Here is a 15,223-nt window from a genome sequence, read left to right as displayed (position 1 = left end):
TTGATAATCCATTCAGTTTATTTTTTTTTAAAATATATATTATTTTAAAAGGGCCATCAAAAAAATGGAAAAATGGTTTTTCAATTTAAAAACAAAAAAACATTAAAAAAAACCCTAAACTTCCAATTAAAAACAAAACAAAAGCTCCCATCTAAGAATAAACTAAAAGTCTTCTAACCTTTCAGGTAACAAGCTTTATCCAAGATCCTTTCTTCTAAGAAGTGGGCTAACATTAAAAACCACCATTTATGGTGATCGGATGGAAATACAAAAGGCTTTTTAAAAAAAAAAAGTTTCCTTGTTTTCATGGTTTTCCAAAAAACGCAAAGCAGAACAAGCGGTGGTCTCAATTCAACTTTCCAGTGTTGGAGGCAGTGTTTTGAAGGAAAAGTAATTTTTGTTGTCCATTATTCGTTGGATTAAAACTAAAACTTTAACAACATTCTGTTTTCTTTAATGGTTGCATATGGGGAGGGCCATGGGGAATTTCTTTCAGGAGTGGATTTTTCCTGCGTTTTTCCAGTTCAGCTTTTGTCAGCCCATTTGTGGTTTTTGTTAGTTGGGTAGGTGTAAAGGAAAACATTGTCGGGCGTTCAACTGAAATTTTTGTCCTGAGAAACGAAACCAGGGAAAAAGAGAGCCAACACACGAAACACCGGTTAAATGGACTCTTTTTAAAGTTAACCGATTTCTGGGTCTTTCTTTCGAGTTTTTAAGTTGGGCACTGTAAGTTAAGATCTTGCAAGAAAATTACAAGCCTTTGTTTTGACACAATTTGTAATACGAGTGTTTCTTAAAACCAGTAATTCCGGCTATTAGGACGATAAACAGGATTTTTTCCTATTTTTCTTTTTCTATTGTCTTGTGTAAAACCTGTCCTGATAGGAGGCTGAGAGGTTTTAAAAGCCCCGCTCCCCCCCATACGTTGAGGGCAGGTTTTTGAAGGTGCTTGCAGGTTTTAGGAAGGGTCCCAGGCTTCCGCCTGTTTCTTTTGCTCGGTGCCACCCCCTTTCTGGACCCTTTGATTCTGCAATTGTTGGATTGGTCGCTGATGGCCGCCAGGATTCGCCAGAAAGCTCCCGCCTGGGCTTTTTCAGGTAGTGCTTAGGGGGGACCTTCCGCCCACTTCACCCTGAGAACAGCAAGGGCAGAGACGGAAGAAAAAGGGATTTGTGATCTGTTAGCAAAAAAACACGTTTGGGTTCCCCACCACGCTCCCAGCCAGCACACAGAAGGGGCAGAATCCATCACTGTTTGGAGCCCAATGTTTTGTCCCAACGTGATAATGTAAGAGTTTCAAATATTAAGTTCTTCTTTTAAGCTCCTGAGAAAATTATTTGGCCTTTTTAGCTGTTTTTTTGTATGGACTGTTTCAAACAGATAAAACAAACTTGTCTTCTTGATGTTTGAACAAAAAATAGTTAAATATGTCATTAAACAAGCCAATATTGGCGCACAAAAGGAGGCTTAAAAGCTTTCAGAGGTTTCCAGAGGAATTCCTTTGGGAATTATAACAAACAGGAAAAAAATTCATTATTGTTTCTGATAATTGTCTCAAAAAAAGGCATCTTGATTTTTTAATTGCGAAAAACAGGTGTTTTTCGTCTTAAAAAAAACTCTGTTTTCCTCTTACCAGCCTACTTTTGATTTAATATGAAGTTAATCATTCATTATTCAAAAATTTTAAAAAATTGATCAAACCCAAATTTAAACATTTTAATGTTTCCAAACCTGCTTCCTGAATGCATCCTACAAGGCTTCTTTTGGCATTATTACACAGCGGCTAGCGACAGTTGGTCGGTTCATGGCTTTGTTAGCAAGACGTTATCCAGCTGCATTATGGTAAAGTAGCGATCAAAGTTCGACCCGCTGATACTAAGGCACTAAATGCGAAGTGCTCACCCTCTGCCTGCCACACTGTTAGTTCACAACATCAAACAACTTTATGGAAGTGACAACTGAAACCACTAGAGGAATGGCCCGTTCCTGGGCCCCTTCGTAATCCAGCCATGCATTGTGGAAAACGTCAACGCAACTATAATCAAATTATTAGTCCAGCATGCTACCATTTATACTGCACTTCGACGGTCCTTTTTACAGTGCTGAACAGACTTACAGGCTGAAAAACTCTGAATTAAATCAACATGTATGCAACTGCGGCTCACAAGACACAGCTCTTGCCTGGCAGACAGATGGTGGATTTATATCCAGTATGACAGACAAACAGGTCGAATCTTGGCAATTTAAACAAATGATACTATGAATTTAGGACATTTGGGTGTCCATGGTTAGGCACGAGGTGAACACCTATCGAGCCAACGACAACCTCATTACTGCTTTCACACACACACATACACACACACGCATCCACATGCAGCTCAGCAGCCATCGAATTAGACGCATGAACAGTTTGTTAAATCCAGGCACATCACAAACATGAGTCACCTCCGCCTACAGTTCAACCAGCACACAACACGTTACACACGAAACACACACACACACACACCACACACACACACACCACACACACACACAGGTATGAGCTGAGAAACACAAAATGCGCACCCTGTGTGTGGAGACAGGGGAGGATGGGAAGCATGAAGACTGTTAGCTTTTCAGCAGATGAAGATGAAGAATGTGAAACCATCAGATTCTCAGCCTTATTTTTCCAAAAAATTTAAAACTGCGTTCTGATACTGTTGGAGATATAAACACACATTAAATCTAGTTTATCATTCCACACACGCACAAAAGGCAGCGCCCTGCCAGGAAATTCATGAAATGCATGGCCATTTTGCATCTGCATACACACACAACACAACAACACACACACACACACACAAAACGCCACACGCGCACACACACACCTGAACGTGCCTCACAGGAGCTGCAGTTCCTTCTTCTTCAAACGAGACATCATAAAAACACACATAAGCCTCAGAATATAACACTGAGGCAGGTCTTTGGGACGCTCACGTTTGCGTCACCCATCCACGGTCCAGAGAGCCAGCAGCCCATGTCACCGGGCAAACACGAGGACAGCTGCACTCACTGTCCTATGAAAATCAACGATGCTGGCTTGCGCTTCCTCCAGCCAGATCGTCTCTTCCTCCTCCTCTCTCCTCCTCCTCTCCTCACTCTTTCTCCCTAAATCTGCTCCTCAGTGTGCTTTTCATATCACGTCCTCCTCAGCATCTGCCCTCTCCTCACTGTCCTCCTTCCGCTTTCTTTCTTCTCTTCTATATATCCCGTCTTTCTTTTCTTTTTTCACTATTGTGCTTCAGGCTTCTCTATTTTCCCCGCCCCTCCCCCTCCTTGTCACAGCTTTCCAGATTGGTAGGCATTCCTGCCACACACTCATGCATGCATGCACGCCCTGCAAACATAAAATCAGCGCCAGGCTACACAGTGCGTTCAGAAAAGGGAACGAGGGGAAACACACGCGCAGTCACACAGTGCAGGGATGTGTTTGAGTTGGTTGGCCTTTTAAGAGTCATCAGCCAATCGATGCAGTGCGTCGCTCCCTCTGGAGTTCTTCCTCTCTGGAGTGAAACTCCTCTCATGAAGCTTCGACATGTGCAGGGGGATTTTGGGCAGCCCCTTACTGCAGCGATGCACACCAGTACAGAGGAACACATCATCAACCATCCATCTTCTAGCTGTTAATCCAGGATCCTCCAGCAGGATGCTGCTCAAGGCATTCTGGAGATGGAAGTCGCGCGGCCCCGTCCAGTTTCTGTTTCAAATACGGATTCAAATTTGGAGAATCTACCCCTGCACAAATTGATTTTTTTAAAAAAGAGACCCCCCAATATGGGAAGGGACCCGAGGAACATGTCTAGTGTACGGGGCTTTCACCACTGGCAGTTTAGTTCAGATCCACTGTTTCCAGCTCAAGAACTGTGACGTTTGAGTTGGGATGTCGCCTTAACAGCTGGATCACTGCGCACAGGTCTTTTTGGGAAAATTTCTGTAAGTTGTACAAACTTGAATGCATATGTATTTGTCTACCTACTAATCATTTGTCTATTCAAGTTTTTTGTATGAGCTGCCAAAAAGGTCACAAGCAGAAGTTATCTCAGGGACACTTGGTTCAAGCAGCGTTTCGAAACCCAACAATTCTGGTAAACAAAGGTGCCCAACAAAGCTCTTAGACATTTCTTTTGTTTGGCTGCCAGAAAAAAGATTTTGAAACTTCAGGGCATTTGCCTTTATAGACAGCAGAAGGCAGAGGGAGGTAATGGAAGAGAGGAGGGGCACTTGCATGCAACAAACGTCGCCAGCCTTGAATTTAGCAGGTTTGCGGCTTGTGTCTGCATCTTTGTTTCGCGGTTTGGGGAAGTTTGCTAACTCCATTGGACAACTTGCCTTGGACTAGCATTACTGGCAAATTGATGGACAAAATCATCAAATACTTATCTTCAAAAGTGTAGCGATGCTGTTTAAGAAAAAAAAATAAAGCCAGAAAATGTTGTTACAATTTTGTTTCTTGCTCCAATATGTTTTGCCTCTACGTAAGCCTATCCCTAACCCTCGCAACGGTTTAAAAGTTACAAGAAATTACATTCTTAATGTATTTGGACAATTTCTTATTCCATTTCTTTACATATTGGATGACTTGGCGACCCTCATTAGTATGGATACCATCGCTGACCAAACATTGAAAGAATTTCAAACACAGGCGTTCAACACTAATCAACCTGGGAAACAGATATAAAGTCAACTAGTCTGTGCTACTATACAGCTGATAAAACCTGTTAGGTGATAGTTAGTGGGATAAAATTCCGCAATGTTCACTTGGGCCTTGACGTGGAGAGCTGGGCTTTTGTCTACCTGCCCCGCCCGGGTCTGAAATCAAGACCTAATTGTTTTAGACCCTTTCAGACATGCATTCCTTTATGCTTAAGGCCGATTGTTAACATTGTTGCATGGCTTAAATAAGCACCCAGGTTGTTTTTAGTAAATTCTAAAATTTGGCATTTTACTGGCGTTCCGACAATTTGGTTGATCCACTTTCAACACGGCACAAGTCTGAATTGAAAGGCTGCTAAAAACATGAAATGCACATCTTCTTCGGTCTTCAAAGATCACTCTTGATAAATGTTTTCGCTCAGTCGTCTTCTCGCTAATGAACAAAGAAAATGAAATTAGGTTGAATAAACCATGACACTATATAAGAATAATCAATATTTTAACAGATCAATCCATTCTTTCGCAGGGGGTCAAAAGCCCAGTTAAAAAATACTCCCCTTGGGGCGCCTTGAATAGCTCACCTGGAGGCTGGCCATACCAGGGCTGGAGTTCCTTGCTACTGCAACCATGCGGTTGCAACTGACCTGGTGGCCTTGGCCTGCTCATCCTCTCTCTTCTCTCTTCTCTCTCTCCCTTCCACTTTCCTTGTCACGTCTTCAGCTGTCCTATTCCAACTAAAGGCACCAAAGCCCCCCCCAAAAATCATGTTTGTAAAATTAAAAATACCCCCTACTGCCCAACACTTAATCTGACCAGCTACGTTGGGCTTTTCTTCCTCCTTATGGTATGACACTTTCTTGCTACAGGTGCAGCAACCACTAATGCAAGCAAAAGTCTTTGTGATTTGACTCTTGCATTTCAAAACTTGCTACTCCAGAATTTAGAGATTTTTTACATGTCTTGAATATCCCAACACAGCGGACATCATTCCCACGCTTAATGTGAATGCCAGGTCTCTCTAGTGATTTGGACAACGCGTCATCACTCCTGAGAGGACACTGCAGGGGGAGGACAGATCAGGGAGACGTCGGAATCCACAACATGGCAGAATCAGAAACCTCTCAAGATGGAGAGTAAACAGCCGCTCTTCTCCTCTGCCAGCTTACACACACACACACACATAACACATGTATGTAGGCTTCATTTCATCTGTTCACTCAGTGACCCTGCTTGACTGTATTGTTGGTTATGGGTAACCAACTTGGCCTTCCAAATATGTCAATGTATGTCGTGTGTGTCTGCGTGTGTGTCGCCTTAACCATTCAGCGAATTATCTTTTTAAGACATTTGAGGAGCTGAATCTGTGGCAGGAGGAACCTGCCACCGTGTAGAATACTGGGTGATTACCGGTGATACTGATTGGATGATAGATGTAGTGATGGATGTGTGTGTTTGGTGGTGTGGTGTGTCTGTGTGTGTGTGTGTGTGTGTGCTGTGGCTTCCTGCCTGGCTGCCTGCTGATGGGGCTTGCATCTGGATGCTGTCGCTGGGCTCTTGCCATTTCTGCTACTGAAGTACGGAGGCTGAGAGAGCAGGGAGACTTGGAGGGAGAAAGGAGAGAAGAGAAGAGGGTGAGCATGGTCAGAGTTACATACACGCACACACACTGTTAGAGCCTCAGCTGCCGACACACAGACCTGTCTGTGGCTCTAAAAAATGGAAAGCACACTTGGCTGTTGCTGAGAAAGCCACAAAGAAAAGAGTATACATTAGGAGAATTAATATTAACATCCACAGCCTTTGAAATAACAAGGTGGATAAAAACTGTAAATGTCAGATTACCAAAATGGTAGCTGTTATTTAGGGGGTTCTTCTTTCTTTTTTTTTTAAATGCATAGAGCCGGTTGCAGGGACAGTCCCACTCACTTATCAAAAATTCAATTTTTGTCCCAACAGTTTTACAGTTTAAGTGTCAGTGGAGTACAGTATTAGCATTTTTTTAGGACCAATTCAATGAGAATCAGTGGAATAAAATATGATATATTATAGACAGCCGTATGAAGAAATTCAAATTAGCCCCGCTGCAACCTTACAGTGATACTTACATTAGACTATCAATGATTATAAATTCATAATATAATACATGTGAAAAGGGGCATTTGGCATAATATGACTCAATATGACAATATTTTTTCATGCGAATTCTATTGTAACTGAGTATTTCTACACTGTGGTATTGGTACTTTTGCTTAAGTAAATAATCGCATTTTACCACTGCCAAAATGTCGAACTATTCTTCATTATTCTTGATCTTAAGGAGTGCTAGAAAACTATAAAAAATACATACAGTAGAGTATAACAAAGTACATTGTCTAATAAAACAATGGCCAAGCGTCAGGGACAAGGAAACACTGAATTTGTCTAAAAAAGAAGCCTATGAAGTATGTTAAAAATTATTTTAAAAAATACATAATACAGCCAGAAAATTGTATAAAAAGTTCCCCAAACAAGAAATAATCTACTGAAAATGCATCCAAATCCCTCGTTTTACACAAACTTCTTGCAGTTCACTTGGGTTCTTTGTACAGTTTTGATTATAGTATGGAATATCATTAACATATGTAACTTAGAGGGGTCAGTTTACCAAATTATAGAAAAGCCTTTGGAGACTTTCATTTGCGCGTTTAGTCCAGTTTGTCTCTAACAGGGACCTGTACAGCAACAGTCCGACGTATGGGCGGCCTGTGATTGGTCGGACTGCCAGAGCAGCGCTGTGATTGGTCGGACTGTCAGAGCGGCGCTGTGATTGGTCAGATTATCAGCGGCACCGCAGCGGGTTGAACAACACACTTTACCCTGACAACTTCAACTTCATCTTATTTAGCTCCTGTTTTGGCCATTTAACCCATTTGACCGCTTAATTTCGTCCCGAGGCACCGCCCGAAGGACCGCCATCATCAGACATCTCTAATGTCGTTTTTTCATGAAGCGTTAACTGACATTTAAACGCTGTTGTGACGAAGTATCGTTGTCTTCTGAGCTAACAGCTAACAGCTAACAGGAGCGACAGCAGCAGCACCGGCTCACAAGGTAACAGGAAACCCAGAGAAACTAGGAACCAGGAACATATATTACTTAGTTAACAAGTCTTTTACAAGTTCTAACTGAGTTTAGTGAGAAACTAACAACCTGCAGTCACTCTGGCCTGAAGATAGATTCAGATTCATTCTTTATTTTCCTCACATCACTGTTGTTACTCTTAAAAACCACATAATAACATGTGTTTGGAGCATTTACTAAATAACTCACCATCGGTGTTAATACAGCGTCCCTTCCTTTTCCTGCAGCAGCCTTTGGATTCAGTTCATTTATATGAAAATCAGCTTGAACCAGCACCAAACAGTAGAATGAAGTTCAGCACCAGTGTGTATAAAACGTACCAGAAAGGAAGAAATACAATTTTACTTAAGTCAAATAATACAAAAGCATAAAGTAGGAGACTGGATTGAAGTTGTAAATGAGTTGAATACAAAAACAATGTCTCGTATGAAGTCATAACCAGGTGCTATAACATGTTCAGATCTAATACACCTTTATTTGTCCTCCTAAATATGAAACAGTTCTTTAAATGTTTGTACTGGCAAGTTTATATATTAGAATGAGTTTAATCTGTAGTTTCTGTGTGTCCTTATTCAGCGGTGGGTTGTTGTAAAAGTATATTGATATGGTTGATTGATGATTGTATTGAATTCATCATGTTATCTCTGCTGGTTAAATCTTTTTTTAATGTTGTCTGAGTGTATTGTCACAGACTTTGTCTCTTTTTTTATGTTTCCAGAATATAGAGAAAGTGTGTCCTTTGCTTCTGGGCTGTAACGCTGCCACCTGTCATTCCTAAATTTAGATAAAATTAAAGTCCCTCCTAAGAGACCTCTGCAGCTCTCTGAACTAATGCGGTTGGCAAGTCATAACATTTATGCTTGGCACTTATTCTTAATCCTAAAAAGATGAAGAAGCAAAATGATGTTCTTGGACGCAATTAAAACCAAATTTGAATCTTGAGTGGCTTTATGCACACCCGCCCCCTGGCCTCGTTAACCTGTCTGTCTCTCTCCCCACAGCATGAACTGCCCCCCCACCAAGCGTCTCCGAGGTCTGAACCAGGATGTAGCCACGGCGATGGCCTTTGATGACCCATTTGGAGACGACGAGGACTTCACCCAGGACGACTTGGATGAGATCGATGTCATCGCGTCACAGGCCATCACCTCAGCTGCTGCATCTGGGCTTGGGTCTAAACCAGGAGTGAAACCAGTGGAGCCTCCCAGCGGGCCGTCCTGGGCTGCAGGGCAGAGCAAATCTGTGAGCAGAGCCACAAACAATCAGAGCAGAGAGAACACGTTTAGGTTCAGTAGCAGCAACAGAGGGAATGCTGGGATACCAAGCAGAGAGCCTCTCGGTGAGTTCAGAGCAGGACTGAACGCAGCTGAACGTTTTTTCCTCTGTTTGGCCAAATTATGTTCATATTTAAGGAAACAAACATTTATCAGTTTTCTTTCCTTCCAGGCAGCAATCGGTTTAATTTCATTTATGTGAAAATCTACCTGCGCATAAACACTGACTGTAACTCATCGCAGTCAGTGGAGACTGAAGATACAGCGAAAATAAACATTGAGAGTAAAAGATGACTTATTTACTTCTACATGTCTTTAAATGTGCTAAGACAGTCATTTAAACAATAAGTGTGAAAACACATGCAAAGTTATCTGTCCAGGTGGTGAGTCCAAAATATTGTAACTGTGAATTATATCTCATCTGAGCCTGTTAAATTTCTTCTTTATCACATTAAAAGTGCCACGTTTTGGCTCATTGTCTGGTACAGAGAGTCTGTTCCTCTGTATGTGACCAACAGCCAATGTGTGTTTGGCACAGATAACGGTTTTGTGTCCTTTCAGAGATAGAATTCACAAACACAAAGCTTTCCAATTTCTTGTAAATTTTAAAAAGCAGAAATGAAAGTGATAAATTTACTTGACGAAATCCTAGTTTGGTTTCTAATTTATGAGAATCTCCATTAAACTAATCTGAGGAACAAAAAAAATACACAACAGGAATGTTTTTATAAAGATAAACGATAAATGTGTTAACTTGGTTGTAAAGTGACATTTACATAAGGGTAGCAACATAAGCACAACCAACGAGCAAAAGAGGGAAACAGATGAAGATCCATACCTGTATGAGTCCATAAATGTAGAGAAAATACAGACAGAATATGTAAGGAGAGTTTGCAGATAAATAAGAAACTGATAAGTTTATAAATCCATTTGTCTTGTCTCTCGTTGTGTGTTGCATGCACATACTGTCAGGTAGGGAATCTGTGCATGTGTCTGCATTATTGTACACTGCACCAAGATGTGTTGATACACCTCTGCTTCACGACCGTGTTAAAACCTACACAACCACTGCAGTGTCCTTTAACAAGCAGATGTCAAACAGCGAACGCAGTAAGTGTTTTTCTGTTGAACATGTTGACATAAGCTCTGTTGTTTTCCGTTCAGGTAACAAGCAGCAGCACTTTGGGTCGGACAGAGAGGACTCCTGCAGTCTGCTGGAGGCTCAGCATGCAGAGCTAAAGAGGAAGGTGAGACGCTTCGATTTCTCACTTTATATGAAGCTTAAAAACATCCTACAGACACAAGATCAGCAGAGCAAGTTTAAAACGAATCATACTGGAAGATCAGCACAGTGAACAGAACTGCATAATCAGTGCACAGAGCCATAACAGCGCATTCAATATTCCATTTGCATGAGAGATTTTCACATGAATACATTTTCATTGTTTTCTATCACTTCAGATTTTTGTTAAGCAGGGCTCTTGTAAAGTGGCTTTATTTGATTAGCTCTGTTCAGGGACTACAAATGACTAATAACATGGCTACATATGGCACATACAGTACAACAACGTTTATTAATATGCACTTGCCATGTTAACCTTTTTAACATACAGTATTTCCCCTTAAGTAGCTTTAAGGATAACATTTTCCTCACTGTTTGACACTATCCTATACAGTATGTTCTGTATCAGATAGTTACAACTCTTCATAGAAGCTATGTGACATCTGCACCATTTCATCAGATGGACATTTTCTATATGACTATTGCTTCATTTGCACCATTTCCCCAAAGTTCAGCCTGACATTGTTGGTATTTTTTCAAACTTTGGTGTTTCTACTAGAATTTCAAATAAAGCACTGTGAGTTCAAACAATGTTTGGCTGCACAGCATGAGTTTGCAATGACTGGTCCACTGGTGTGCCACTGCTTTTTAAAGGGTTTTTGAATAAATAAATAACCAGTCCAGTCTCTAAAATTTATCTCTCTTTTTTAGAATATTGTTTTGAAAACATCTGAATCTGACTAGACATTTGATGTCAGCTTTTTAGTACATCAAAGTATTCGACAGTGACTTGTACAACCCTAGAACAGACTCTGGATAAATATGTCCTAATGAATGTGTATGTTATTAGCTGAAGGAGGTAGAGGAAGAGATTGTGTTGAAGAGCGGGGAGATCCGGGTCCTGAGGGACTCTCTGAAAGGTGCTCAGCAGGAGAAGGAGGCCCAGAGACAGAACCAGATCCTGCTGGAGACTCAGAGACAGAGAGAGCAGAGCGAGAGAGAGAAGGAGCTCAACAAGAAGGTGAGAAACCGAAACACACAAACGTATACAGTACATATAATCCTCAGAATAACATATAATGACATGTTGTCTATGTTCAGGTTCAATCTTTGCAGTCAGAGCTGCAGTTTAAAGAAGCAGAGATCAATGAGATAAAGACCAAACTGCACAGTTCAGACAGAAACAAGATGGCCTCCCCACTGCGTAGAAACAGGTCAGTATAAATAGTACTAACAAAAGACTTGATAATCAGTTAAATGTTTTACGTTATTTTACTCTATTTTATATCTTTGTAAACTGAATATTAGGGCCAATATGGATGTTTAAAAGAACAATTTGGCCAATTCAGATATTTAGTTTTTTATTATTTTGTGCCAGGGCAAATAAGAAATCTACAAATAAGACGTCTGCCTTGTTGCAGCTCAGTCTATTTCTGTTCTCATCCGAGATGTGAGACGCAGAGCCGCTCACTGTCCGTGTTTCTGCATGGAGCACATCAGTATTTGTGTGCAAGTGTGCTCGTGCTGCAAAATGGAGGTGATTATTTTTCCAATATCCGAGTTGGAAATAACCCACAACGCAACGTGTAGACAGCACAAAATTGATGTGACACAACAGATAAACGAATGAATGCCATTTTATTTGCAGATAGGCCGATGTCAGTCAACAAGGTGAATATCTGCTGAGGCTGTTGTAGCTTTGAGTTTTGAACTGTTAGTTGAACAAAACAAGACACTTGAAGATTTCAAAGATGACACTGTAGTGGAACTGTTGGCCACTGTGACCGTGGATATATTGAGGAGAAATGAATACAGCATTGGAGGTGGGGCTCCGCTCATTCCTATAAAAGTTGCTCAGTGGTGCATGAAGCCAAAGAAGCGACTATCTGCAGAAATTACCTGGATGAATGCATACTGTGGGCTGCAGCGGACCGTAGAGCATGCACACCAGAGACTTCTGCCAGCCGAGTCCTCCACTTATATAAATGGACATTAAAATGATTTAATCATGCAGTTCTTCTGGACTTAAAGGACCAAATTAATCAAATTGTGATAGTGGAAGAAGTAATTTCATGGGGATTGTTCTTTTAACAATGTGAGTTTATGGGTAAAAAAGTCTTTTCATACACAATAAACACGTTCTGTCTTTTTTTATTTATTTATTTATTTATTTTTCTTGTCTCAGTCCTAAAGTGCTGAGCAGTCTCGCCCAGTTGCATCATGGGAGCGGCAGCAGCTCCTCCTCTCCAACAGGAAATGGTTTCATCACCAAGGAGACGTTTGGAGCCCACGTACCGTGCAGAACAACTCCGGTGAAGACACCAGTGAAGACACGGAGAGATGTTGGAAACAGAGGGTCGTCTGGCAGCAGATCTGATGACAGACAGGAGGTGTCCCGTCCAGACCCCTTCCTGTCTGTCAGACCTGCACACCTGCAGCCCCGAGGTCAGTCTGTGTCAGTCTGCAGTGCCGTTTCCTTAGAGGATTTATGGAAATAAATAACCTGAAACACAGTTAAATAAAAACAATAATAAAGACATAAATAGCACACAAAGCTTTATTTATTTATCCATTAATTATATTACAAGTATGCAGGATTTAAATATTAACCAAAGTTAAATGTACTGTTTGACACTGATGAGTAAAGAAAACTGTTCCTGCTCCACACAGAAGAACACCTGTAAGTTTTCCCTCTACCCTGTAATCTGCTCAGTGTTCTCTGTAACCCGGAACTGATACTCAGTCAATCAGGTCAAAAACAAAACAACACTTCGTCTTTATCTACAGGAACAAAAAAGTTTGAAGCTTTACATAATAGTTCAGACAGATATTAAACCTTCCTAACATCACGCTGGAGTGTTTGTACATAATTATATCTGGTGATAACGCCGTTCTGACAGCAGTGGAGAGTCATTACCTCATTTTATAGACATAAAGGTCAGTCAGTACTGCTCAGCCTGTGAAAACAGTTGTTTAATGTCATCTGTCGCTCAGGATGATTTCATTCGACAGAAAACCTGAGTTACAAACTGGCAGCATAGAGTTTAAATTCATAATGTCTTTTTGTCAATCTCTGTACTTCCCTTTTTTAAAGTGTAAAGCACTTTGGTCAACTGTGGTGTACTCACTTGACTTGACATAAAATATTTATAAAGCATTTTCTAGGCAGGGAGGATCTAATAAAAGACTATATTAAGTTTCATCAAATTGCAGTGTTTTTGGAGCTAGGGACCAAAAATCTTAATATCTTGGACTTTTAAAAGATCTATTTTTGTCTCTGAAACGTGTGTGTGTGTTTTGTGTGTTGTCCTCCAGGTGCCGTCCTGCTGGGATTGTTGTTGCAGCAGCCCTTGTCTCCCAGTAGCCTTGGCCTCTCTCACTTGCTGTCTATGAGTCTGACTGACATCAACCTGACATCCAGGTAAACACCCAGCACTGTAACCATGACATATAACACTGACACAGCACTGTATAAGGAAAGTGTCTGCAGCAGTAACTTAAGAGAGAAATGGATATCGGTTCAATGTCTGAAGTGGCAGATTAAATCTGGCTCAGGGAGTGAACAAGCATCACGTACTCCTCCCTCATTATTACTACAGGAGTGCCCTTGAGTAAGGCATTTAACCCCCAGCTCCTTCAGTGAAGCAGCACAGTGGCAAACAGATCAATCAAAAGAGGATTCATGCTCATGAATGAAGTTACCCTGACTTAATACATTTGAGTAAACGCAATAATGCTGTGTGACAGGATCCTTCAGTTTCTTTCTAAAACTAACACACCAGACTTCCTTTTGAAAATCTTGCATTTAAGTCTACATCGCTCACTGAAAAAACACATACATATAGGACAATAGTAACACAAGACTATTAATAAAATGTGATTATGATCACATCAACTGTATCTAACAGAAGTCACTTAATGCATCAACCTCATTTCAGTCACCACACACCAAATCCACCAAAACACAAATATTAAGAAAAACCTCTTGTCATTTGTAAGGACATTGTCATTAACCTTTGTGATACGAGTTTGACTGGAGTAGTAGTAATCATAGTTTCAACAACAGTGGTGGTTGTTGAACTACTAGTAGTAACCATTACAGTTCAAACACAAAGGAGCTGAACTGTTATAAAAGACTAACCCATGTGATGTTGTGTTGTATGTCATGATTTCAGCAGCCTGTCAGCAGGTTTTCTCATCCACTCTGATGCTGCGGTCGGTGGCGGTGAAGGTGGAGCTCCCAGAGCTGCTCTGAGTCCGGTCCAGAGTCTTGCTGTAACTGGACTCAACATGCTGAGTCAGAGCCGACCGGAAGCTGCAGCCACTAGCAGAAACAAAAGGTAGACTGATGGACTGAGATATTACAGCTGCTCAGCTGAACCTTTACTAACTGTGATACCTGCTGCTCACTGAAGACTCCAAAACAACAAAGCACAGTTACAGCTGAACAGTTCTGTGGACAATAGAGCCCTCTTGTGGCCAAATGATGTAACTGCAGCACGAAAACACCCACATGTCAAAACACCATTTAACACCACCAATTAACTGTGTTAATGTAGATAATTACCAAATATTTACAGAGTCCCTGTGAACTGTATGCTGTTTTTCACTGATATATCAGCTTGCACATTCTGCAAGCCTGTATGCCAAATAATTACTTTGAAATACTCTCTTTACACTGAAGTAGCAACTTAAAAACACCAACAAGATTCAGTGGGTGCCTTTAAGGCAGGCTAAGGACGCCACAAGAGTTCATCTGTATTTTTATACTGTATATTTCTATAGACTTTTCACCATAAAAAAGCGAGCCAACATTTCCATCAACTACTATTTTGTTACATTTTTTCAAACAAAC

The 15,223-nt window shown here is 41.0% G+C and overlaps 1 protein-coding gene across 1 annotated transcript; it reads left to right on the top strand.

The window, feature by feature from the left end:
* Positions 1 to 7,519: 7,519 nt before the first annotated feature.
* Positions 7,520 to 14,708, top strand: LOC118328370 (ATR-interacting protein-like; the record flags this gene model as incomplete). Its single annotated transcript, XM_035662067.1, is given in 8 exon segments — positions 7,520 to 7,782; positions 8,814 to 9,151; positions 10,251 to 10,333; positions 11,219 to 11,389; positions 11,470 to 11,582; positions 12,554 to 12,813; positions 13,684 to 13,789; positions 14,544 to 14,708. Coding segments are annotated over 7 exon segments (1,235 nt in total), but the record flags the coding sequence as incomplete, so codon positions are not given.
* Between the last annotated feature and the right edge of the window lie 515 nt (positions 14,709 to 15,223).

Source organism: Morone saxatilis, unplaced genomic scaffold (genome assembly GCF_004916995.1).
Source record: "Morone saxatilis isolate NCDOM2014 unplaced genomic scaffold, NCSU_SB_2.0 Contig18, whole genome shotgun sequence".
In the NCBI taxonomy this organism is placed as follows: domain Eukaryota; kingdom Metazoa; phylum Chordata; class Actinopteri; family Moronidae; genus Morone; species Morone saxatilis.
The sequence above is the reverse complement of the archived record's forward strand: the minus strand, read 5'-3'. Positions and strand labels throughout refer to the sequence as shown.